This window comes from Melospiza georgiana, chromosome 4 (assembly GCF_028018845.1).
Source record: "Melospiza georgiana isolate bMelGeo1 chromosome 4, bMelGeo1.pri, whole genome shotgun sequence".
NCBI classification, from domain to species: Eukaryota; Metazoa; Chordata; class Aves; order Passeriformes; family Passerellidae; genus Melospiza; species Melospiza georgiana.
Genome location: NC_080433.1, coordinates 51,541,444 through 51,565,880, shown reverse-complemented (window position 1 = coordinate 51,565,880; position 24,437 = coordinate 51,541,444). Strand labels below are relative to the sequence as shown.

At 38.4% G+C, this 24,437-nt stretch overlaps 1 protein-coding gene across 2 annotated transcripts in view; it reads right to left on the bottom strand.

Annotated features, from left to right (window-relative positions):
• Positions 1-24,437, bottom strand: part of NELL2 (neural EGFL like 2) — a 134,988-nt gene that overhangs the window by 57,032 nt on the left and 53,519 nt on the right. For both annotated transcript variants that reach the window (XM_058021901.1, XM_058021902.1), the window contains exons 10-13: positions 23,869-23,960; positions 21,034-21,136; positions 17,916-18,044; positions 3,864-3,989 (exon numbers count right to left, since the gene is read on the bottom strand). In XM_058021901.1, coding sequence (XP_057877884.1) covers positions 3,864-3,989; positions 17,916-18,044; positions 21,034-21,136; positions 23,869-23,960 — 450 coding nt within the window. The remainder of the gene's footprint in view (positions 1-3,863; positions 3,990-17,915; positions 18,045-21,033; positions 21,137-23,868; positions 23,961-24,437) is intronic.

Sequence of the window (24,437 nt, the reverse complement as noted above, 5' to 3'; positions counted from 1 at the left end):
GAGCAACTTCCCCCTTTTATCCCAAATGGAAAGCAAAAAAATAAATAAAAGGTGGCCCATGATTTTGCACATAATCAGAGCCTTAAAAGCCATCTGAGGCTCAGGATATCCATGGCTTCTCCAGATCAGGGAATGCACCTTCCTCTGCCTTAATACAGTCTCCAGAGGAGGGACTAAGTCTCACAGGGTCTTGCATCTTCTCTTCAATTTTTGTTGTATTACTCAGTTAGGTGAGTGGTCCCAAAGGAGACAACTAAAGACAGCTGTTGAGACTAAACATGATTGACCATTCACTGTGGTATGAGCCACAGTGAGAAAAAGAGAGCTCTCATTTCTCATTTCCTAGCCTCTACACTGCTCAGAGCAATGCTACCAGCTGCAAATTACAAAGCACCCTGAAAGACTGGAGGTGACGCTGTGTTCTTCCTTGTTTCCAGAAGTCAAACTTTCTTTTTTAAAGCCAAGAAAACAGTACATGCATTTCTGTAGTCCCATGCAAAGATGTGAATATTACTATTTCAGAAAATAATTAAAGCATCCTGATCTGATCCCAGTTAACAGTGACAGTACAGCAGCACACTAGTGCACATATAAAACTACCCCAGCAGAGACTCATGCCATTATCTACCTTCCTTCCCCTGGCACAACATCATTACATCCCAGCTTCTGGAAAGCAAAGTGGAAGGCGAATGAGACGATATCATTGTAGGATACTAAAGCATGGTAGCCCAGGGCATATTTTTATAACTTTAATTTGCAGTTTGTGCACCCATTTGGCATATGGGTGCAACTCAGAAGTCGTCTGTCCTTCTCATAGCTATGATTGATTTCTGAACATAAAAATCAGTCATGAACAACAGATTTCTGTGTAAACACGGTTGTGACTAACTCAATCTAACCCTGAGAATCTTAGTTCTGCTATGAATACAAATAATACCTGAAATTGATGTCTTCATTACATCTTTTGTTGTGAAAATAAAAATGTAATTCAGATCTATTGTAAAACTTGCAATAAACAAAAGAAACTGGAGCTGTTTTGGAAGCAGCTATGGGTTGTCTAAATCAGTCTTTTGTGTGCACAACTCTGACAGAGATAGATAGCACAGATTTCTTTTCAAATGTCTCATACAGGAGAAAAACTCTTCAATGTCACTGATTTTATGGCTCTTTTCTCTTTTGATCAATGACTGCTAAATTATATGTACGTTCATAGGATGGAACAATAAGGTATGTTAGTCTGCCAGCAAGTTGTGGACATCAGTTACATCATAACCTGCCTAATCAAGGTCCACACATAATTTTTCAACATCTTTTTCAGGGATTCAGCTATCCTGTACAAACAATGACATATTAATGCCGAGTTACAGAACATTTTTCTTCCTGCTCAGTAATATTCCAAAGGATTTGTTACCAGAGCTTCCTCTCCAGTTTATAGTGGCAGCTATTTAACGCACAACTACAATTCCATAACTGAATTAAATTACACAGCGTTACAAGAAATTGTGACCTGAAATATAGTTTAAAAATTTTAACACTTAGTAACACAAAGGGTAAATTATTGCTTGTTTGCCCTATTCTTGTTATTCCTGAACTGGATTAAAAAACAGCCTCCTCCTCAGTTTCTTTGATATTTCAGTTGGAAAGCTAAACCTAGAATTGCCAATAAGGCAAATAGAGACTTGCTAAGAACTTTAAACTCTGCAGAGGGAAAAAGAGGGTTGAATAACTAATACATTTATCGCAGACATTGACAAAATTCAAAGCGCACTGGACTTTGTACATGAGTACTGAGAGATTTGGACAGAAGTGCATACTACACAACCCCACCAACATAGTTCTGAATACATATTAACTTAAGTAATGAACCAGTGCCTCCACAGTGGAGGTGCTCACACAATAGTTGTGGAACCAGAAAACATAACGCAGTTATTTTGTGACATATACACTTTATGATGTTAGGTTGCCATTCGTTGAAATTCTATCATCCAGCAGGGACTGTATCCTCATGGCTGCCTGTACCCAAAACTCAATATGTAAAATTTAACTTCAGAAAAACTCCAGGTCCCAAATAATAGTAAGTGGCATTGCTCATACATATAGAGTATTTGACGTGCATACACAGCATGACTTACAGCTCAGATGGCCTAGCAGGTCTTATGATTTGAAATCTTACAAAACTTTTTCATCTAATTCCTTTTTTAGCATTGACTTTTCCCAGCTTGATCGACAAAGGTGGAAAATAAATAATTCATTTTGTCACCCATCAGGCTGATTTCACAGGAAACTATGATTTACAAATGTGGAACTATATTCAGTTTGGGGTGTTGGATCTAAAATGGATTTCTAACACCTTTTACAGAAGTTTGACTGTCTAGAGCTTTAACTACTCTGTATTTCATAACAGTATGTTTCAGCAAGTATAAGGAATGCAATGTGAGGACCCTCAAGAACTACCTTTATTATACTTATAGGCACCCAATGCCCCTGCAAAGTTGGTGATGCTTTACTGTTTGCAAAGTTCTATCAGAACAGCAAGTTAAGGGAAGCCAAGCAGAAAAAGCATCCCACAGATTTAGATACAGTTGGTCCTAAAATAATCCCAATATTCACACTCAGGAGATAGTGAAACAATTTCTTTACTCAGCGGAGAGTGTGGAAAATGTAAGAGAATGATCAGAAACATACTGGCTGCTTCAGGAAGGACCTCCTGTGGGCAAGCTTTGTAACTTGGGCCTTCAAGAAGTGGGTTTACTGCAGTAAAACAGTGCTTGCCAATGTATGAGAGGAATGACAAGTATAAGTAAGACAGCATTCACAAAAATCACATGGATGTGATTTGAAATCCACGTCCCTGAGTGTTGTGCATGTTCGGGCAAGGAAATCATGCCAGATCATAAAAAGCTGTTTCTGTACCAAGACATATCATCAATGCTAAAAATCCAAGACACAATGGACAGAAAAAAATCAGAAATTAATTTCACATTGCTGCCTTCACATTTCAAATACTCTCATACGTTTATAGCCAATTTCTGTTAGATAATACAAACTTCAAGAACGCTTTACTGAAAAATGAAGCCTTTTATAAAAAAAGCTAATTTGTTACTCTGTGCACACAAAATAGGGATTCTATTTTTTTCACTGAGTAAACATGTCATATCATCAATTCATATTTTCTTTATCTATGTTGTGGGAAAAAATAAATGAACTCAGAGTGGGTCTGATACATAAGGTTGTTTCAGATGTCCCATGTTCATTCCACAACCCTAAATTACCATGCAATGAAAGAAGAGTAGAAGACAGAAAGTCACTATGAACCAAACACGTTCCCTGGCAGTAGAGCAAAAAGGGAAGATACAGAGGTAAGACTGACCATGCTGTCCAGTGGTTCAAGGCAAGCAGAACTCCTGCCCTCTGAACTTGGGAGAACTGAGCCTGGAGAGTCCAGAATGAGGACACAGCCACTCTTAATATGTGCCAAATTTAACTCCATCCAAAGTTTGCAGAAGAGCTGCTATAATCCAAGAGAAGCTGTACTGGTGTGGAACATGAAAACCAAGTAAAACAGCACTATTTTTGCTCACTTATTTTCCTCTTCAGTCTCCTCCCTTTACCTTTTCAATCAGCACCCAAAACAGTGCAGACCCATAAGACAATCCAGCCTACTTTACAATTTCAGGAAAACAATATGACCTACACATAATCTCTAAAATTCATTAGATTTCTGTACCACATTATGGAGTTTATTCTGTTTAACATGTCACTATGTTCTGTGACTCCAAGAAAGATTAACTTTAGAAGAATCATATCAGTACTCCTAAATACCACCATCCTGCTATTTCCTTGCAGAAACACACAGCCCTTACCTGTACATGAGTAATCATCAATGCGGATGTAGCCGGTTTTGCAGACACACATGAAGGATCCTGGGGTATTCACACACATGGTGTTCTCACGACAGTAGTGCCGTCCTTCAGCACACTCATCAATATCTGCCAACAAGGCAAAGAGGAACACAAGTCAAATTCAGCAGCTATTCTTTGCAATCTCTCAATACACTGCTGTTCACTTCCATCAGTAGTGGGCTAGACTAAAGAGTTACTTAAATGCCAGTGCATTTTGGAAGCTTTTTGGCTTTCTCCTTTTAAAAACCTGCTTGAAATATTCAAACAAGGGAAGCACCATGAGTTTCTGTGAACAGCTGTTAGTGGAGTTACAAAGAAGATTACACTGGCTTACATCTTTCCTTTTGAAGTACCTCTGATGTTATTCCTATGATTTAAACAGAACAGGGAAAAAAACCCCATAGTCCCAAACAACTGAGCAATGACCTCAGCACCGCAATGGCATCCATCACTGCATTCTGGGGAGTCACCTCAGTCACCAGCACACAAAACACACAACTATATGCCCACTACATGCTTTTGATCTAACAGGAACTGTTATTTACGAAGAAACTGTAAGGAACAGTTTCTGCATCTGAAAAGACCCTGAAACTTAGTATAAATTTCTCTGAAAACAATAAAATAGTCAATTTTTAATATAATCAATAGGCAAATTTTTAATATATTTAAACACATACACCTGTACCTGCAAATATCTACATAACCATGTCTATAGATACATATACACACTGTACCCAAAAGGAACCTGTGAGAATCTCACTCATATAAAAGATCTGCTCTGACAGAACAAAACGCAACTTGATAAAATACTTGTTGGGGCAGAACACTTGTTGCAGTATAAGGTCCTAGAGCAAACTCCCAACAAAAATGACTGTAGTCATGGAATTCAAAACATAATTTGCTTTGGTACTCTCTTGGATTTCAAAATTAGACGTATTTCTTGTATCAGGTTACAATTCAATGGTAAGACAGAAAACACACTACGAATAGCAAAAAACCTTCTGCATAGTATTATTATACTGTAAAAAAGAAAAGCTATATTAATTTGGAAGTGGTCAGTAGCATGCTGTTCCTGTAACAGTAATGATAAAGACATCATTACTGAGATGCTCAATACAGCTATTTCTATTGCCATGCAATGTGTCACTGAACCTTACTACCAAAGTATGCTAAAAATCAAATGGGTGGATTGTTGGCTTGGTTTCTTTCCTGCTCATCAGTTTTGATTTCTTTCTTGTTTTCAATTATGTTTATAGCTTTTGTGTTGAAAATAAAATCTCTGTACGGAAAAGCATCGTGTTGCAGAGTCTAATGATAATTCAAGATAAAAGACTGTATATATAAACTCAAATCAGGGTGGATTTCTTAATGCTGTGATGCTAAATGTCAACATTATTAACTCCTGCACTTTGTTCCTGCTTAGGTTGTATGCTTATTCCACATTTCTATCTTCCCTGTACCTTTAAATCAAGAGGAATTTACAAACTGCACTCATCAACTGCTCTTTTCTTCCCCCATTTGCATTCTTAGAATATAATCTGCCTTCCTGTACAAAACAGTGTGACTCACTGAATATTACTGATTCTGTAGTAAGTTCCTAATCTCGTTCAGTTTTGGAAAAAGAATTTTCCACAGGTCTTCTGCCCACGGGATTCTGCTGGAGAAGCTGGGGGCAGTTTGCTACCAAACATGAAAGTGTCCACTGCAAAAGAATTTCATGGCTGATGTACTTTGGCTGGTTTCCTTCCCTTTACCTTGTAAATTCTGCAGGCATGAGAGACTCATAGGTGTATTAAGGTGGTAGTTTAGAAAAGCTAACCCCACAATTTTTATGTACATGTGTACTTGCACAAATGAGCGTGCATTTACAGTGAACACAGCGAGCACACTAAGGCTCCAAACACATTCTGTGAACTTCATCTAAGAACACCAAAAAAAAGTGAAGCTATCATGAGACCACCACAGCTGGTTTTGCACAGAGAGTGGAATGGGGCACAGATCTCCCAGCTTACAGATGTTCTACAGAAACACAAGTGTGCTGTTCACAAAAGCAGCCAACAGTCACAACATATGACTCAGCCTCTACAACAAATGATGCAACTTGTGTCTTTCATAATTCCAGCTAACAACTCCATATTAAATTAATTGTGTTGATTTATATTTAAGTAACAACATCAGTCTTCGAGTAATTAGAGGTCTTATGTTCTCAGCATCAACAGACTGCCTAGAAGCCAGCTCTGGCACTCTCAGAAAATTCTACTGAAAAATCCAAAGCCTCAGAACCATTGAATAGAACTTTCTGAAAACTATAATAATGATTGCTTTGGAAGGTAAATAACCACAGGAGATCCAAAATGCCAACAGTTTTTATTTTGCAGGGAAAAACTTAAAGTCACTCCTTTGTTTCAAACCTCCTAATTCAGAAGTGCTCTAAATATGAGCTTTCACTTTGCCAACATACCACATATTAAGATTTTAAAAAATGTTTTATTTATAATCTTTTTTTTTTTTTCACAAACCTTGCTTATTCAACCGATTTTAAAAAAAGGAAGAAAACTCAACACACATCTGTTCAGGTTAACTCTGAAGTGTTCATTTGAACAAATCTGATGTACTGTTTTTTTCAAACTGATTTGCAAAGAAATTGCTCATATTTTTTAAATGCTTACTAGAACTCAGAACTTCCACCTAACCCTCTGCTATTGCTATTATCACAAGTTTATTTTACATTGGCACCTGAAGACAATGGACACACAGCAGGTAAGAAGATACTTTTACAAACAATTTACAACTTTAATACTAGATAAAGATAATTAATACAAAAAAGGGTAAAATAACAGTCAAATGACAGCTAGTCACACAGAGATTGACCATACTAAAGGCCTGCAATTCCATTCCCCCTTTGGCACTCCACATGGGAGCTTAGGTCAAGGTATTACAGATTAAGGAGTACTGAACTAGGGCAGGGAATGCGCCCAACATCTGTTGTCTTTCAAAGCTACCAAAATAAAAGCTTCTTCATCCTGTTCACTGGTTGGAAACACTGGTGTACCCAGCCATGGTGTGAGCCCAGTCAGCAGCCAAGCCCCAGGCAGCCACTTGCTCACTCCCCAACCAGTGGGAACAAGGAGAGAATCAGAAGGATAAAAGACAGAAAACTTGTGGATTGAAATATAGACAGTTTAATAGGGAAAGCAAAGGCTGCACACACAAGCAAAGCAAAACCAGGGGTTAATTCCCTGCTTTGCAATGGCAGGCAGCTGCTCAGCCATCTCCAGGAGAGCAGGGCCCCATCACATGTAATGGTTACTGGGGAAGACAAACTCCATCACTCCAAACGTCCCCCCTTCCTCCTCCTTCCCCCAGTGCATACACTGAGCACAATAGCACATGGTCTGGGATCTCCCTGTGGCCAGTTTGGGTCACCTGTCCTGGCTGTGTCTCCTCCCAGCCCCCCAGGCACCCCCAGTCTCCTTCCCAGTGTGGCAGGAAGAAAAGCAGGAAAGGCCTTGGCTCTGTGTAAGCTCTGCTCAGCAAAAACATCTCTATTATCACTGTGTTCAGCAAAATCCCAAAATACAGCCCCACATCAGCCGCTGTGAAGAAAATTAACCCTACCTAGGCCAAAACAAGCATGCCACCTTTAGACAGGTATGCACAACAGAAAATCTTATGCATTTCCATATCTAAGAAATCCTACAACATCTATCTTAATTTCCTTTTGCCAAAAAGCCTAGTTAGCATATTAATGCATATTCAGGTTTTACTGCTCAGCCAGTAAGATACCGAAGTCAGTTCAATAGGATGAATGCACCACTCCAATGGCTCTACACATTCAACAATAAAGACTTGTGTGCTTGAAGTCTGTCATGTGCTACTGAGCCACCAGCTGTGATGTACTGACAAGAGTGTAGTCATGGAGATCATCAACCTGCTCTGTTCCCAGTGGAACAGATAAAAGGGGCACCTCTGGGAAAACTGGTTAGTGCAAAAGTGTTTGGAATCTGCACTTCAATGATTTATTTATACTCGCAAAAACATCAAAAACAGAAAAAAAAACCCTGAAAAACCTGCCTTTCTTTATTCCCCCAGGCACTCAAACAAAATTTATGCAAAATATATAACGGAAGAAAAGTTTCCCTGTATCCCTTTCTCCTGCACCCTAATGAGTTTGCTTCCCCAGAGTAAAATTCCCAGTTATATTTTACAATCCCATTAATAAGAACAGAACTTGACCTGCAATCCATAAATCATTGTTGACTAAAGCCTCACACTAACAAACAAAGCCTCTCCTTAGGCCTCCCTATATACATCACTGCCTTTATCTAGCACAAAAGCCTTCCAGAACAAATGAGTCTGGTCATTATCACTAAGTCAGTAATTATCAGCTGTTATGAGAAGAGGCTACTGCCAGAACTGAGGATCCTTTATGGATAGTGTCCTGCCTCCAGCTATTTCCCTTAAAACTCAATAGTGTCTAACACCCGTGATCTCCCTGGTCACCCTTAAAGAGGTATATGGCAGCCAGGGACATCACTGTTGTTAGACAGTATCCAGTTTTAATGGAAGGGCTAAAACTCTTGCAGGATTTTTTGCAACAAATAACATTAACTACCCAGGAAGAAAGGGAACAGGAACATGAAAAGCCTTATTTATAAAAAAAAATATTTAATATACACATTAAAAATTACCCTGAACACAAGAGCAGAGTAGATTAGACTTACAATTTAAAATAAAACAAATAAAACCCCTATGGTTTTATGTTAATAAAACAATATGTTTTCACAGCCTATAAATATCATGCACCACCTTTACCTGCTCAAGAGGTTAATGTTTTTTCACCACTCACACAACTTCATCAGCACAACTCAATCCTGATCTGAGGGCTCTGCTGGTAAGAGCAAGGGCATCACCACTCTCTGCTCCTGTGAATCCTGGGCCTCCCTGCTGAGAACCCCAAGGATGGATACCAGTAACTATGATCCCAACACAGGCCTTTCAGGCCCTTAGCTTTATCACTACACCCTGACTCATACAGAGAGACAAGCAGGGAAAGATTGAGACTCTTCTCTTGGCCCTGACCTAGAAAAAGGGCATCACAAAATCAGCAGGTGCTACTCAACAATTAAGGGACTGTGAAAATGAACAGTGACCATTCACAGCAATCAATACCATTGAAAAGGTAAATGAGGATTTAAAACCTTTACAGCAAACATAACCTGTTCTGCACCTGGAACAGGATCACAGAGGAAAAGAAGTTCTGCCCATTTACTTTCTCTTTGTCATCCCTCCAGCAACAAGTCCTACTTTTCTCACTTTCTACCTCTGACATCAAGCTTCTCTGCTGTTTTCCTCCTGCAACCACTTTCTACCTACATTTAGTCCTGTCTTCAGATTTTTCTCCCTTTGTCTCTCCTCCTGTACTCAACCCATCAGCTCTTATTCCTTAAAAGAAAAAGAGCAGAGCATAAATTTGAAGTACGATCCCACCAGCTTACCCATCTGTGAAAGTATTGGGCTTTTCTATTTCCACCACCAAACGCACTACCTTCCCAACTGCTCAAATGTTTAGTATGCTAAAACTTCCTCATTGCTCTAATAAAAATATTCCCAGTAGGGTCTCACATTGCCTTGATCATATTTCCAAGCTTCTACTCTCTTCAGCTTCCCTTCATTTTCACCTACAGCCTGTTTTCAATATCTCGTGTCTTTTGGTTTCCATAACACTATCTTCTATGTGCCTCTTTTTGTATAAACCCTTTCTCACTTGCCATCTAAGGTGAAAAAATATCTTGGGGCTCTGGCACAGCCCTTGCTCCTCCTCCTCCTCCTCCCACTACTATTTCTAGACTCTCCATCGCCTGTCAAGCCTATGGTTTAACTGCTGCTGTTGCCTCCAGTCAGTTACAAAACAATCACTGCACTTTTGTTTTGCTTTGCTCTATCAAATCCACTGCAGCAGTTTTTACAACTGACATATCCCACAAAGGATGTAACCATCAACTTCAATCAAAATTGTGTATTTTTTCACATTATTTATTCCAGCTGACAGCACCACCATAGTTGCTATCACTTCTACCCTCTTAAGATAATTTTCAACTTTTTCTTCTCTTTAAACCCTGTGCTTTTGCTACTACCAACAGCCATGAAAAGCCTGGCCCCTACAGCAAAATTATCAAGAGGTAACACATATACAAGCTAAGTCCAAAATTGTTTTTTGCTCTTGGGGAGTTTTTTTACTTTTATTTTTGTCTACCTTTCTAGACCTGTGTGTCTCTCCTCCCCCAAAGAGAAAAGCACTACAACCTAAGGAATCACAATTAATCTAGCCCTGTGAATCAACTATAAGAACATACCCCTCATGCTGAGTTAAATCATACAAAAATTACCTCAAGCATACACAAAGACCAAGAAGAAAAGGGTAAAACAACCTTCCATTATTCCCACCATGCTGGTCCCACAAAAGAACTTGGCTGCTAACAACTCATGCAGCAGTACATAAGGAGGGTAAGAAGAATTGGGCAGTTACTAGCGTATATTGATTTTATTGACTTATTAACAGATCTGTAGAGAAACTGGGTGAGGTGGATTCTAAGTGTTAGCACTCTTGTAAGTAAACTAAGAAAATGTTATTGTACCTTGACTAAATTGATAAAGCATTAATTAGACTAAAAATAAATTCTAACTGCTGCTTCTTCACATAGGGCATATTATTTCCTAGCCCCTAACTAAACTGCACAGTTAACACATACATATTGTACACATCCTGGTTCTTTTCCCTTCATGCTCTTTTAATTCTCTGATCTTGGCTTAAGTTCATGATTTCTCTGTCCATCCTGCAGCTTCTGAAGAGGCCATCAGGACAAAAAAATACTTGAAATAAAAGCAAAGTCACTCAAGGTCTACGTTCCTTGACTAAAGTTCTACACAGCTTTTCAAGGACATAATGCAACAATACAGCATTTCAGAAATATCATTTTTAACAGTACAAAGAGTTGTTTTTATTTCAACTTGCCCCAGTTTTTGGAAAGGAAGACAGACTGTAGAGATAAAACTGTCCTTGTTAAGACATGCAGTAGGAGATATTGCTCAGCAGCTACTTGTGAATGTGAGACTCTTGGAAGAAATGGAAGTCTTTATCTCAGTCTTGTGAAAACATCACTGGACTCCACACACATGTAGTTTTAAAAATATATATCACATGAAAATTTTGAAAACAAATACTACCTGTCATCATGGAATATTTTACTTGTCAAACTGCATCTTCTTACAATTTAATACCTTATAATTAATTCATATAGTAGTGTACATGTGACGAAACAAGTACCTATATATAGCTATTTGTCAGACATGAAAGCATCCCAGGGGGCCTTTCGTTAGGCTCCAAATAACTAGTCTGATACAGTTGCATACTGAGAACAAAAAAGATGTTGTATATGACTAATTAGTCAATTCTGAAAATCGGAACAACTTACTGGCACTCCAGCTCATGATCCAACCCCCTTCAGCACTGCACTGAGTTAGGATTATATCTTTCTTTAAATCTGAATTGCAAAATAATATTTTTCTTTTCTTAGTTAAGTATGACAACTTATCATTTTGAACCGTGAACGTCAAGAATTTCAAATACTTGCCACTCATCGTGTTTTTGTTTTCCCCTATTTTAAAAGGGTAATGAGGAGCATTAATATTTTTATACAGAGACTACAAATATCTATTGGGTTCTTCTCAGGAAGACAAGGCACAGATTGTACTGAACCAATGTATTTTAAACTCCCTACTGGAAGAGAGCAAAGACAGCACCTGTGAGCAGTGGTAAGGCTCCCATGTGTGGGTTAAACTGTCTTTGGGTCTAAACTATGGGTCTAGGCATATTCTTGTGAGCCACCTGGTAGATTACTGCCTCTTTTACAGAAAAGTGCTGATACCACAACTCAACTGTCCCTCAAACTGTGCCAAACTAGTTACAGGTACCAGAACAGATACAAACACTGTGGCTGCTATTGCTCTGCACTCTTCATGAAAGAGTATTTGTTTTAAATTCAGATTGCCCTAATGCAAGGCATTTCTGTGTCTTTTTTACAACTCTTGGGAATCCAGCCTTTACGTATTGTTAAGAAATGTTGCACTTTTAGACTGAGGTTTTCAAAGTTGCAAAAGAAACCCAACCATTTGGCTGTGGGTACTTTTCACACAGTCAAAGCACCTGATTTTTTCAGCAGTCACCTCCCAGCTAACAGTGAAAACTGAACCGAAAGTAAAATAAGAACAAAATTAAAGCTTTATTTTATTTTCTCTTTTGGTTGCAGGTCTGCTTAATTTGTATGGAAACTTTCACCTTAACTTCTCATCTGAAGACAAATTACATCATATGTTTATATTGCAAGTGGAAAAGGGTAGCTCTCAGTGCAATAAAAGCTCTCCTTACCAGATAGTAAGAGCAGAGTTTAAGAGTTTTCAAGAAGCTCCCTTCATATGATTAATTTCAGCTGTTTGGTTTTTTCTTAATTGTAGTAACATCATTCTCAATCCTGGCTATGGCTGGATGATAGAATCATTCCAAACATAATTAATGCAGAAGTAAACAAAATCAAGTAACATGGAATACATCCTAAAATTTGTACATATACAAACTATCTCACTGCTACTAGTGATGACACAATCTGTACCTCAGTGGGAACCACAATCTATGAACTGGTGTCAGGGATACTGCTTCTGCACTTTAAGTTAGGAATAAACTTTATTATTTTCCTTAATTAAAGCCATAGCAGACAAGAAGGATTGGTCCTGCTCCACTACACTGACACATTAAAACTGCTTTTCTAATTCCACATATTAAGATTTCTCACTAACATAATGATGGAAATAAGATGACAGTGCTTTTGATGAGAAAAAAACATTAATAATTGATAATACATTAATACTATTTAATATTAATATTTCATTTTAATATTAATACAATTTAATTAGTTTTTATAGAAATTTGGAAATAAAATTACTCCCTCCTAGAGTGAAAGTTGTTCTTTCTGCTTGATCGGTTTCCCAACCCAACTCAAAATGACTAGGGAGTGAGTCGAACAAACTGCCAGCTGATAGAGATGGAAATCTTTATTTCTTATCTATATGTGATGCTATTGATACTTTTCACTTCCAAAAAATACTTTTTCTTAGAAGAGGGAAGTGTGAGTAGCCTTCCCAGATTCACAAAGCTGACAGTACTGTAGAGCTTTTAAGTAGGACTCTTACTCAAAAAAAAAAATGGTGCATACCATGAAGACAGCAAAGCTAGCAAATAGCTCAGTACTGTCTATTAAAGACTCAGAAGACTTAACAGAATATATTATAATACTTTGAGGGTTATCTCCATTATGGAAATCTCTTGCTTACACTCTCCCAGTATTACACTTAATTTAAGAAAAAGTACTTTCTTTATAACTCTACTTGGCCAATATGGTGCAACACTGCAATTTGATTGTAACTATTTATCCTTTATAAGATTTCTTCTCTTCACTACAATCCGTGGAAGTCAAATTAATTTTGCAAATGTACTTTATTTTTGTAATCCAGTAGTTAAAACCAACAAGATTAACAAGAAGATTAACAACAGATTGTACTAATTAGGTAAGTGAAGAAGTGCAATATTCATATTGTTGGGGAAGAGAGTTAATAGTATTTTTAAGCATACACGGGGATAAATGAATAAATCTTTCCAAACAGAATAGTAACATACAACTGTGAGCTAAGGGACACCTGATAAGGTGAAACCAAGTGTCATTTCTGACGTGCTCCAGAAATCTCTGGAAAGAGGCAATTTCTCCTCTAAGACTGCTTACTTCCCTCCACTGGCAATGATTCAAATCAAGCCAGCTTATTCAAAAGCATATTTCTCAACTGAAAACCATCTCCCCTCAAGGGACAATCATCAGTGAAGCTGATGTAATTCTCAAATCCAGACAAAGTCATTCAGTCTTTGGTCTAATTTCATCTGCTACACTTCAAACTGGGACAAACATGACAACAGCAGAGAAACTAGAAGAGTTAGTGAGGAGAGAGAATAAATTGGAATATAAATTGAAAATTGTTTCACACAAAATTGTTCTAAGTTAACTATGTTGGATACTGTGTAAATAGTACAACTAAATTTCTAAATATCAAAAAATAAACATCATGTCCACACACCCATAACGAATTTGTCACATGTAGAGGGCTGACCCTGGTCAGCAATTTGGCACCCAGCAGCTCTTTTCTTGCTCAACCCTACAGTGGGATGGAGGGATTAGGAAAAAGAATGAAAGTGAGAAAAAACGCATCACTTGATATAAATAAAACATTTTTGATATCATAAAATAAGTGAAAGGGGATAGCAAAAAAAAGGACTCAAAGGTAACCACTCTCCAGCTACCAGCAGCAGACTGATGCTCGACCAATCTCTGAGAAACAACCACACTGTACTCCTGTTTTCACTACTGAGGATGGCATCACAAACCTACACCACAGCACCACACAGGCTGCTACAAGGAAATTTAACTCTATCACAGCCAAGACAGATATGTGATGTAAAATAGCCTCTGCATCAGGCAAAATCCTCTTGATAAAGAATAATGCAGTTTTCTCAGGTCATGTTCTGTCTTGGTCTCCACAAAAATTATTGTATTTTCAGGTCTTTTTTCTCGAGCTTCCTCTGCTCTCTATTTAATCAGCAATCCTTGGCAGTACTTCTGAACTGAAATCATATTTTGCAGAGAGATAGCTGAAATATGCTCCTCTAGATGCATCAGATTACCTTGGCAGCCAAGAGTCACAACCTTTATCCTGAAAAGCCTTTTCAGCATAACTCCACCATCATAAAAGCAGTGGGTATTGAACACTCTTTGAAATATATTCCAGAGGGTAATCTTCAATTTGAGAGTACTGCACATGCAGCTTCAGGAAAAACTAATTACCCTTTACCAGAACACCTGTTTTAGTAAGCTGTTATTGTTAGGTAGGATGCTGTATTAAAAGCACCTACACCTTGGCAGCAGAGCATAATCCATACACAACCTGCTCACAAAGTATCTCAAACTGCATAATAGTCTGAGGCAGAAAATAGATTTAAAAGTATTTGGAATAAGGCTTCCAGCATGTAAATTAAGAAATACCAATTCTTTAAGTACTGCTTTATGCAGCACTGTGAAAGAAAGCTAAATGTGATGTAAATATTAACAAATATTATTATAATATAGCAGCACCATAAAAGTATCTAGAGACATCCCACAGCTTTGGAAAAGCACTGGTTCATTCTAGGACAGAAGCCAAACTCTTCCATCATTCAGGTGAAATTTATGCAGCTTTTTCAGACCCACACTGAAACCAGCTTTGAGGTTTTTATTTTTGTTTTTCTCCTTAAGGAATAGTTCTGCAAATGGGAGCATCATTACTTCTGTTTATTCTTTCCATTTTGATCGTGCTAGAGCACAAATCAGGATGGTATTTAGTGAACTTGGCTCTAACACAGAACCAATGACATCCAATTTTTGAGTATATCTGAAGTTTGTGCAGTGCAAACACAGAAACAGCTTTCATATCTATGGGCTCTAGGCATTACAAAAAGCCTTCTCTGAAAGGCTTTGTGTTAACTCTACAGTTCTACACCTGGCACTCCTTGCAATTAAAGACCGAATAATAGCAGAGGGAAGAAAGGGTATCCACTGAGAAAGGGAGGTTGGGACCATTTCAGCCTTTCAAGATGAGGCCCAGGACTCTGCAAAGACTTGGTGCTACACTACTGCCATTGTGCCTTTTGCTGTTTGTTAGTTTAGTATATAAAGTAAGAGTCTCTCTCCAGAAATAAAATCCCCTGCTCAAAGAGACATTTGAACTGAAAAAGGGATACAATAATAAAAGCACAACTCTGAAGAAACATGGGTATTTCAGTCCCCTGCCCCTCCACAAAAACAATCCTGAAGTTTTGATTTGTAGCCTTATCTCCCATCCTTCCAGCACACAACCCCACAGTCAGTCAGGGATGGACAGCCAAGGGCAGGTCGGGACCCCTGTACCAGCTGTGCGTGGCTCAAGTGTGGTGCCAACACCACAGCTACAGCACAGAACCAGAGGCAAAGCCAGGATGGTTTGCCTGTTGAGGCAGCTTCACCTCTGGCAGGGAGAACCTCTTGGGAAGTGACCCCACTCCTGAGCTTTGCTCATGTGGGCACATCTTCCTAGTGTAACTTACTCCCATCACCTTCAACATGGGCAAGTGTTCCTGGATCAGGAACATTTTTAGGTTACAATTAAATGCCTATACATGTAATAAGCAAAATTATTATTTTTATGTAAATAACATGTCCCAATCTTTTATTCACTTATGCATGTTTTCTGAAAGAAGTTAAGCAGATTCATAATTACCATCCAGAATCAATGTCATTTTCCCATACAGAAACAATTGGGCCAAGAAATCTTCTCAAAAGATCATCATATTGAAATCAGGTACTGCACAAACTAGTAAATCCTCTTATAATAAGAATGCATCAGCCTCACATATGATAATCTACTGTGTCCTTATCAAACATTTCACCCTCAATGCTGATTAAAAAGTTTCTTCTCTTTCTTTGCTTATGGCATGCCTGGCAAGTTACACACAAAGCAACAGACTCTAATGTGAGAGACATGGAAATCACCAAGAAAGTGCAATTTGTTTTTTTGCTTTCATTGAGCAGAGTAACAATAGAGCTGCAGATAAAAAAACCTCTTAAAGCTCCTAAATTCACCAAAACTCCATTGCTCCAGTGACTCCCTAAAATAGGGAATGGCTGATGAGTTCCCAGGAACACAGATCCACAGCCTAGGCCACAGCAGTCTCCAGGGACTCTGGTACAAAATGCAATTGATGCTGCAAGTTACACAGCAGGTCCTGGTGTCAGATACTTCCTGGAACATGATGGGGGGCCAAGGGATTTGGTTCTGGAAGATTTTCAGTTCTGCTTCTCAAAATCAGCTTACATCACAAGGCTTACCATAAAAAATAAGTATAGGTGTATATAAAGCTGAATTACTTATATGCTTCTTTCCCAAAAACAGCCACAAATTCTCAAATGTAAGTCTACAAATGAGCATTCCCACTGACATTAATACAGCTACTAACTCAAGCAAGCTCTGGGCATTAACTTAGCAAAGTTCAGCCAAAGGAACAATCTTAAAAGGCCTCAATTTATCCCATTTATTGTGCATCACCAGAGAATAATGCAGGTATTAGGTGGGACTGCAGAGTACCTTAAACTACATCTCCTCATACATGCTTGACTTTCAATCTAATCTGAACAGAACTGCTTACTAGTCAAAGCCCATTCTGCTGCCAACACTTAAGCTTTATTGTGAGAAGGGCCTGACAGCACACTGGTATTGTGTTTACAGAATCAGGGGTTTCATGAGGCAGAGCAAACGTCAGCACCAACACTGGGAGACTCTGCAAAGGACTTTGGCTTTCACTGCTGCAGTGGGGATGAGTTCCTTTCATCTGATGATGCTAGATTGTACAGATGATGCTCTTCTGATTAAGCAGCTTGTTGCTTCCTGATAACAATAGAGCAACTCAAATAATGAATCTTTACTCAGTACAGATTAACAATGTGATTAACAATACTAGAATCTAACCTATAGCATTTCTTGCTTCCTGAGGAGAGAAAATAGGAACATGCAGCACTGAAAACAGAAACTAAATGTTGCATTAATAAGTTTTTCAAATGGTTGGATTTAGATTGCCTAAGTATGTGAATACCTTGGAAAACAAAGGAAAACTCTCCTATGGAAGCACATTTCTAATTCAAGACCTCAGCCATATTAACTGTTTACCTCCATGCTGATCAGATTTTTTAGTTTTCTTTTAATGAACTTATTTGAAGAGATTATTTTAGTTGATCAACATCTAACTCACTGCATTGAGTATGTCAATCCCTTTGACAGCTTACGAACGAATGGACTCATCCCACAGTAATTTATAGAGAAGTGCTGAGCCTGTGCCCAGGGCATCACCTTCACAGTAGGCATTGTCCTCTCGAAGGGCTCGGAAGCCATCCCGGCAGCTACAGACAGCTCTGTCCTCCAGGTTCCGGCACACAGAATGCTCCATGCAGTTATGGCCTTCAGTGCAGAAGTCATGGCCTGTACAGAAACAAGCATGATTGAGGGTTAAAAAGAATCCAGGGATTACAAAACACACCTGTCAAAGACAGCGCTATCTTTTTCTCGGTTCTTTTTCTCAGTTAGGTCAAAGAATACCTTTCTATTGTCTGTGAGGTACAGAAAAATAAATTGTACCAAGCATGAAATGGATGAGAGCAGTAGCAAAGGCCACCAGAACGGACTGTCTCTAGGTCTTCAATTCAATTTCAGGTTATAGCACTGATCTGAAGCAGCTGGATAGGAGGCTTGCTCAAATCCCCTTACTGTCTCCTTGTCATTGTTAATTACTTTCACAGGACATGTCTTAATTATATAGTTCTTGTCATTTTCTTTTTTTTGTGTGTTTGTTTGTTTGCACATTTATAGAAGACCTTAACAGCTTAGACACTCAGCATCTCATTTATTAGTGATAATACTTTTAGAACTTTTAGTTCCCAGGTGTATTTGTAAAATCCTTCTATATTTAACCAAAAGTCTTTGATTAACATTGACTTGTTTTGCTTTACTCTCCTCTTATCTCTTCCCTTCCTCCACTAACTGAATAGTCTTTCCTTATTACATCATTCTTTCCATTACAGAGAATTTTATTTTTAAATCTCACCTCTTAGCCATCCCTGTTTCCTATTTTCTTAATTTTTTCTTTTCTATTTTTCCTGAGTGTGGCCATTTTACATTGTACCTTAATTATAAATTTTTAAGACTATGAAGTTCTTTTCCAGGCAGGAAAATTTAGATTGAACCTTTCAACTCAGTAGGTTTCTTTTAAAATTTCTTCTGTTTGCTCTCATGAAATCTAATGATTTAACGTTGTTGAACAACATTAACTGGTTCTAGAAACTGACTTGAAGCTTTCACAGTTTCCAGATCTGTAGATAAAAGTGCAGAGCTTGTCTTCTTCCCTGTTCTCTCATTAATTTTATTTGTTTCAAGTTTCCTTCTTTCACTGAAGCATTAATTGATCAAGCAGCAGCAGTGTTTTCCAATAATTACTTTCTTCTCTGAAAGCCACAGGAGACCTTGGGAGCGTAGGCTAAGCTCAGGGGACAAGGACTGGTGTAACAGCAACAGCTCCAGAATGCAAGCTGGCATCAGGCTGCAACACAAGCCTCTTGCACAATAGCAAAAAAGTATTTTTCAGCAGTAAAGATTATTAATGTTATCATTCCACCTGGTTTCTGCTTCATATTTTGCTGTGAAAGAGCTTCTAACCCTAACCTCACAGAAGCTTAGTTAAACAAGGACCCCAAGCAGGACAGTGGCAGCAGAGCTGCTTGGAGGTCAGGTCAAAGAAGTCTTTTGCACTTGAACAGCTCAGGAACAGTGTAAAACAATAGGAATGAAGCCAAAGAAGAAAAGGAAGCAGAAGATCCCATAAAGACAAAATGTTTTAGTACTGAGGCCCAGTGACATGGTTATGACAGAAACATCACAGACCTACTGTGATACAACAGGCTAATGCTTTTCTTCCTCCTGCTGTGGGTTGTTTCTCTAAAGGCATGCTTAGGTCATGTTACCCAGACATCATCATCCACCACAGCTACCACACTGATGGCATCTAACATAGAATATTATGGAGCAAAACATTCTACAGTTTAATTGTGCCAGAGGGTCTCCAATACTCCTTGATGACAGCAGCAGCACGTGCATCAGGAGCAACCTCTGGCCATGGCAACATCTCCTTTTTGCCTTTTTGCTGCCCTCCTCACTGAATCCTGAGTTCATGGAAAAGCAAGAGGCTTATTTCTGGATTGTACTGGATTGCATCAGATTTTGACATTAACTACAAAGATACATGTCATCCAGAAAGTATGAGGGTTTTCATACTGATTATTATTAAGATTCTCAACATTCATATAGCAGCTGCATTAAAAAACAAAATGCATGCTACTGAATAATAGCCTACAGCAGTTTCTCATTTAAAGAATAAGCTCATTGCCTCATGAGAAGCCAAGCTAGCATAGTTCAGGGAGGATTGAAAATATTCAGAAAGCACTCAACCAACATATATTAAAATTTTCTAGCTATACCAGCCACAAGAAACATAGACTCCTTTTCTCTAAGCTACTGAAGATTTTATAGAAAATTATCATTAAAAAATCCTTTTGGACTGTGACAGACTTGAAGACCTGTCTTCTTTTAACTTCTTTTCTTCTACTTTCTTATCCCTCTGCTTGATGTCATTAATCATATTCTTCATGTTTGTGCTGAGTAGCACAGAAATAGCTGTAGCTGCAATCTTCACTGATGTATACCTAAAATCAGGCCAAGAGCCTAACACATTCCTTCATGCCAGGTTTCAATTTATCTTATTTAGTTATAGAAGAAACAGATGTAGCCACTTGAAGATGCAAATGCTAATAGCTTTGAAGATACCAGTATTAGTCCAGGTCAAAAGGGTGGGCCAAAGACTCAGAGCACTTCCTACATCGCTCTCCTTTGGTAAGGATCAGACTGGTTGTAGCACGCAAAGGTGCACAGCATACAAAAATATTTCCCAAAGTTTCTGCTTATAGATGCAGACTACAAGCCCAGAGAGGTGAACAAGTTACCCAAGTACTTGAACATTTGCTTAGCACAAATGGTCCTCTGAAAGAGATATCTCAAAGCACCCCAGAAAGATGCTGGGAAACATGAATATTTCTCCAGTCTATTCCATTTGGACACTGGAGTGGGTGAAGGGAAGAGAAATCAGTAATTATATACATGATTTCTTAGACTCTCCACCCATTTTTGGCTGGAATAAAACACAAAAACTTGTTTCACAGAATTTACATTACGAAACATTTTACAAACAACTTTCAGATGTCACAGTCCAGTTGTCACCTATTCAGCTTCCCAAGATCTACAGTGATCATCATGCATAGGAGTGTCTTATTCAAAATTATCAGAAAAAAAAATCCATTTACAATCTATAAGAATGAAAAATTACACTGAGCTTATATATATATATATCCTGCTACTACCTTACCTTTACAGACTTTGCAGCAACTGTGGGATAAGGGGATCTGTTGAGATTCTGGGCAGCTCAAAGCTGGACAGACGCCTTTTGGAATTCGCTGCATTTTGTGGTCCTGTTAAATTGAGGTAATTGATTAATACTGTGAGATAGGAAATAAAGGAAGTTGTAACTTTAGTGGAGTTTCACCATTATGATGTACACAAACCCATGCCTAGGCCAAACTCCAGGTACCTTCAAAAACCATTTGTGAGGACAACATAGCACAATAAAACCATCAGGAACTGTCCTATACTCAAACCTTTTCAAGCAAGCAGAAGCGTGGCAACAACTCTCATTCTTCTCTTATCCTAGCTGTCAAATAACTTGTCTCAGAAGTTTCTCTTAGCATTATGCCTGTAAGAGTTACAGCTATTTCTCAAAAACTGAAGCGGCAGATTCCAGAGTCAAGGGTCCCCATAATGAATACTGTAAAGAAGCTTGTTATATACACAGCAAGTAAAATCAATCTTGAGCATCTCTGATCTCACTGCTTTCAGTGGCAGTAACACTGAAAGAAACTGGCACTGTGTCCCTATTAGGAAAGAGGTTTCGGTTAGGTATCTGGAAGTGTACAATGCCACAAGAAGGTGCACAAGTATGTTCAGGCACTCAGTGCAGGTCATCTGAAATTGCTGCAGTATGGCCACACAAAATGCTTGCCTTAGCAACCTGGCTACCACGGGTGTACCTCCCTTAGGCTCCCTCAGGCCATAAATAATGTGTCTTGCTGTACTCTAGTCATGATAGGGTAAAGAAAGAAAATAAGGCGAACAACAGCATGTTCCTCAGAGGCATCTGCCATAAAATAAGTGATGTGGTTAAAATAAGACTTCAATGAACTCAGCACTATGCATTTCTGCATGCAAGAAAAACATCTAAAATAATGCATCTGCTATTGTATGTGTGTGTAGTATTATTATTAGTCTAGCATTTAATTTTAAATCCTCTTTAAGCATGAAATATAAAGATGAAAATGTACACAATGGCCAACATCAAAATGACTGCTCAAACTTTACCTTAAACAATCTTGACAGAGATACCAGCCCTAATCTTATAATACAATAAAGCAAATCAGACAGATGTGCTGTACACCAGAACAAACAAAACCCAGCAATCCCATAAGCTAAATTAACCTTTGATAGAAATAACATCAATTAAGATAGTCTGGATTTTATTTTAATCTTTTATAAAGTCTAATTTGGAAGATAATCTTTCATTCACTTATTTATAATATTCAAACAGAGAAGTGCATGCCTATAGCATACAAAACTGCAGCAGCCAATCAAAACAAAATATGAGGCTTTTAATTACATCCAGACAAAATGAAAAATTTCCATACATTGCCTTGATAACATCATTATAATCTTTCAAGCATGAAACCAGTACCTGCGCCATTCCTATTAATACCTCTTGACTTGAAGTCATTAATTATATCCTTTTATGAGAACTCTGGTAGTAATAAAATAATTCCCATCTATGAATTCCTAACTGACCAACAAAGCTTACAGATTTTATGCTCTGAATTATCATTCACAAGGCTGTTCAGCAGAAACTGTGCATACTTCAATCCTTGAAAAAGCAACATTTCAATCAGCCAAAGTTGCTGCTTACTATTTCTACCAAGACAGTGAGGCAGCCTACCAGAAAACAAGTCTAATCAACAAAACACAGGCTAGCCCAGCCAACAAAGGCATTTTTTTTAATACAGTATCACAATTGCCAGCTGCAAGGAACACAAGGCAATGTCACATAACTTTTGATCATTGTTAATTATACCCATTGACTAATCATAGAATTCATGTCTTGGGTGCCATGTTGAAAATACAAGCTCATAGCCCCAAAAAGCCTACAGCTGAAACCAAAATTATTTCTGGTCAGCTTCATGCCATTCTCAAAAGGGTGTCAAAGGCCCTACTGCAGCAATTAAGCTCATAAGGATTAAAATCAACAGCAGTTAGAAAAGAATTCCCAGTTCCTCTTTGTAAAATACACTTTTTAACAACTGTATGAAAATGTTTGAGATTTCCAGAAACTGGTCTGATAATCTGCTGCATGATGAGAAGGGAGAGGAATTGCTCGCCTCTCTTTCTCTACTGAGAAATGTGTGTTCAGGTTTTCAACTCCAGCCCACAGCCTGCAGCTCTCTAAGCAGACAGGATTTTTCCCCATCCCTCCCCTAGAGAGACAACACACAACTTACTGCAGCAGTTTGTGTAATTCTTAAGCCACAGCTGTCCCTGAGGTATATTTTACCCTTAAAGTATATTTTTGCCCTGAAGAGCGGCTGTATTCATGCAGCAGGGCAAGACTGACTCAGCATCAGATATATTCTGTTTACAAATAAAAACCCCAAGCCTACCCCATTTCCATCACTAGAAATACCAGACACCTGTGTACCAGCTCTTTTTCTTCTTTTCCCCCTAGCTTTTCCTCTGAAGAATGATCCTGAATTCCAAACTATGCCCCCATTACATCTGTATCTCTTACCCCTCAGCACATAATTTTAAACAATAACACTGCAGATGGAAACATAAGGTAATCTGTTTATGTTTCATTGCTGACGGTGGGGACAATACCTAGGGAAGAAACAATGCTGCCTGATTGTCAAGCTGTATCATCAAAGCTTGCAGTTATGCAAAGTAAATTTATTTGCAAAAATTTGATGTGGAACTCCGACAACATAAACACAGGATCTACTGGATTCCTTTTCTGTCACTTCCTAAGGTACACCTATCTATATTTCAAAAGCGTGACTTTGATATTTCTAACATGCAAGAATTTTTATTCCATCAAGAGTATTCTTACCTTGCACTCAAAAAGAACACAGTCCCCTGAGCCTGAATACACAGTTTCTCTTTGTCCTTCAAAGTAGGTTCTGCCTTCAAATACACACACCGCTTCAGAGAGAAAAAAACAAAACAAAACAACACAACACAATGATTTTTGTATAAACATGTTGGCACGCTGCTTACAGAATTGATACATTTTCTTAAAGAGGACTGCATTTCAGAATAAAAAGACTGATTCAGCTGCAAGAATATTCTAAACCCATCTATAGGACTCTAGGATATCATAAGAAAAAAATGCAGAGGAGAAAAAGTCCCCACAAAGTCCCCAAAAAGGCACATGTAAGTAGAAAGGTGAAGGATGTCGAAGCAATATGGAGTACAGATAGCTACTGAGATGGCAGAAGAGACATGTCTCAGATGACCCCAAGAAAGGTGACTGCCTGCGACACAGCTCACAGCTGCACAGGAAAATGGAGTGTGAGAGCAGAGCCAGTGGCATTAATATATAATTAGTTTCTTGAGAGGAATGTTGCATGATGAAGGGTGATCACTAAAGCCATATGTTTATTTGTTATCACAGTCCTT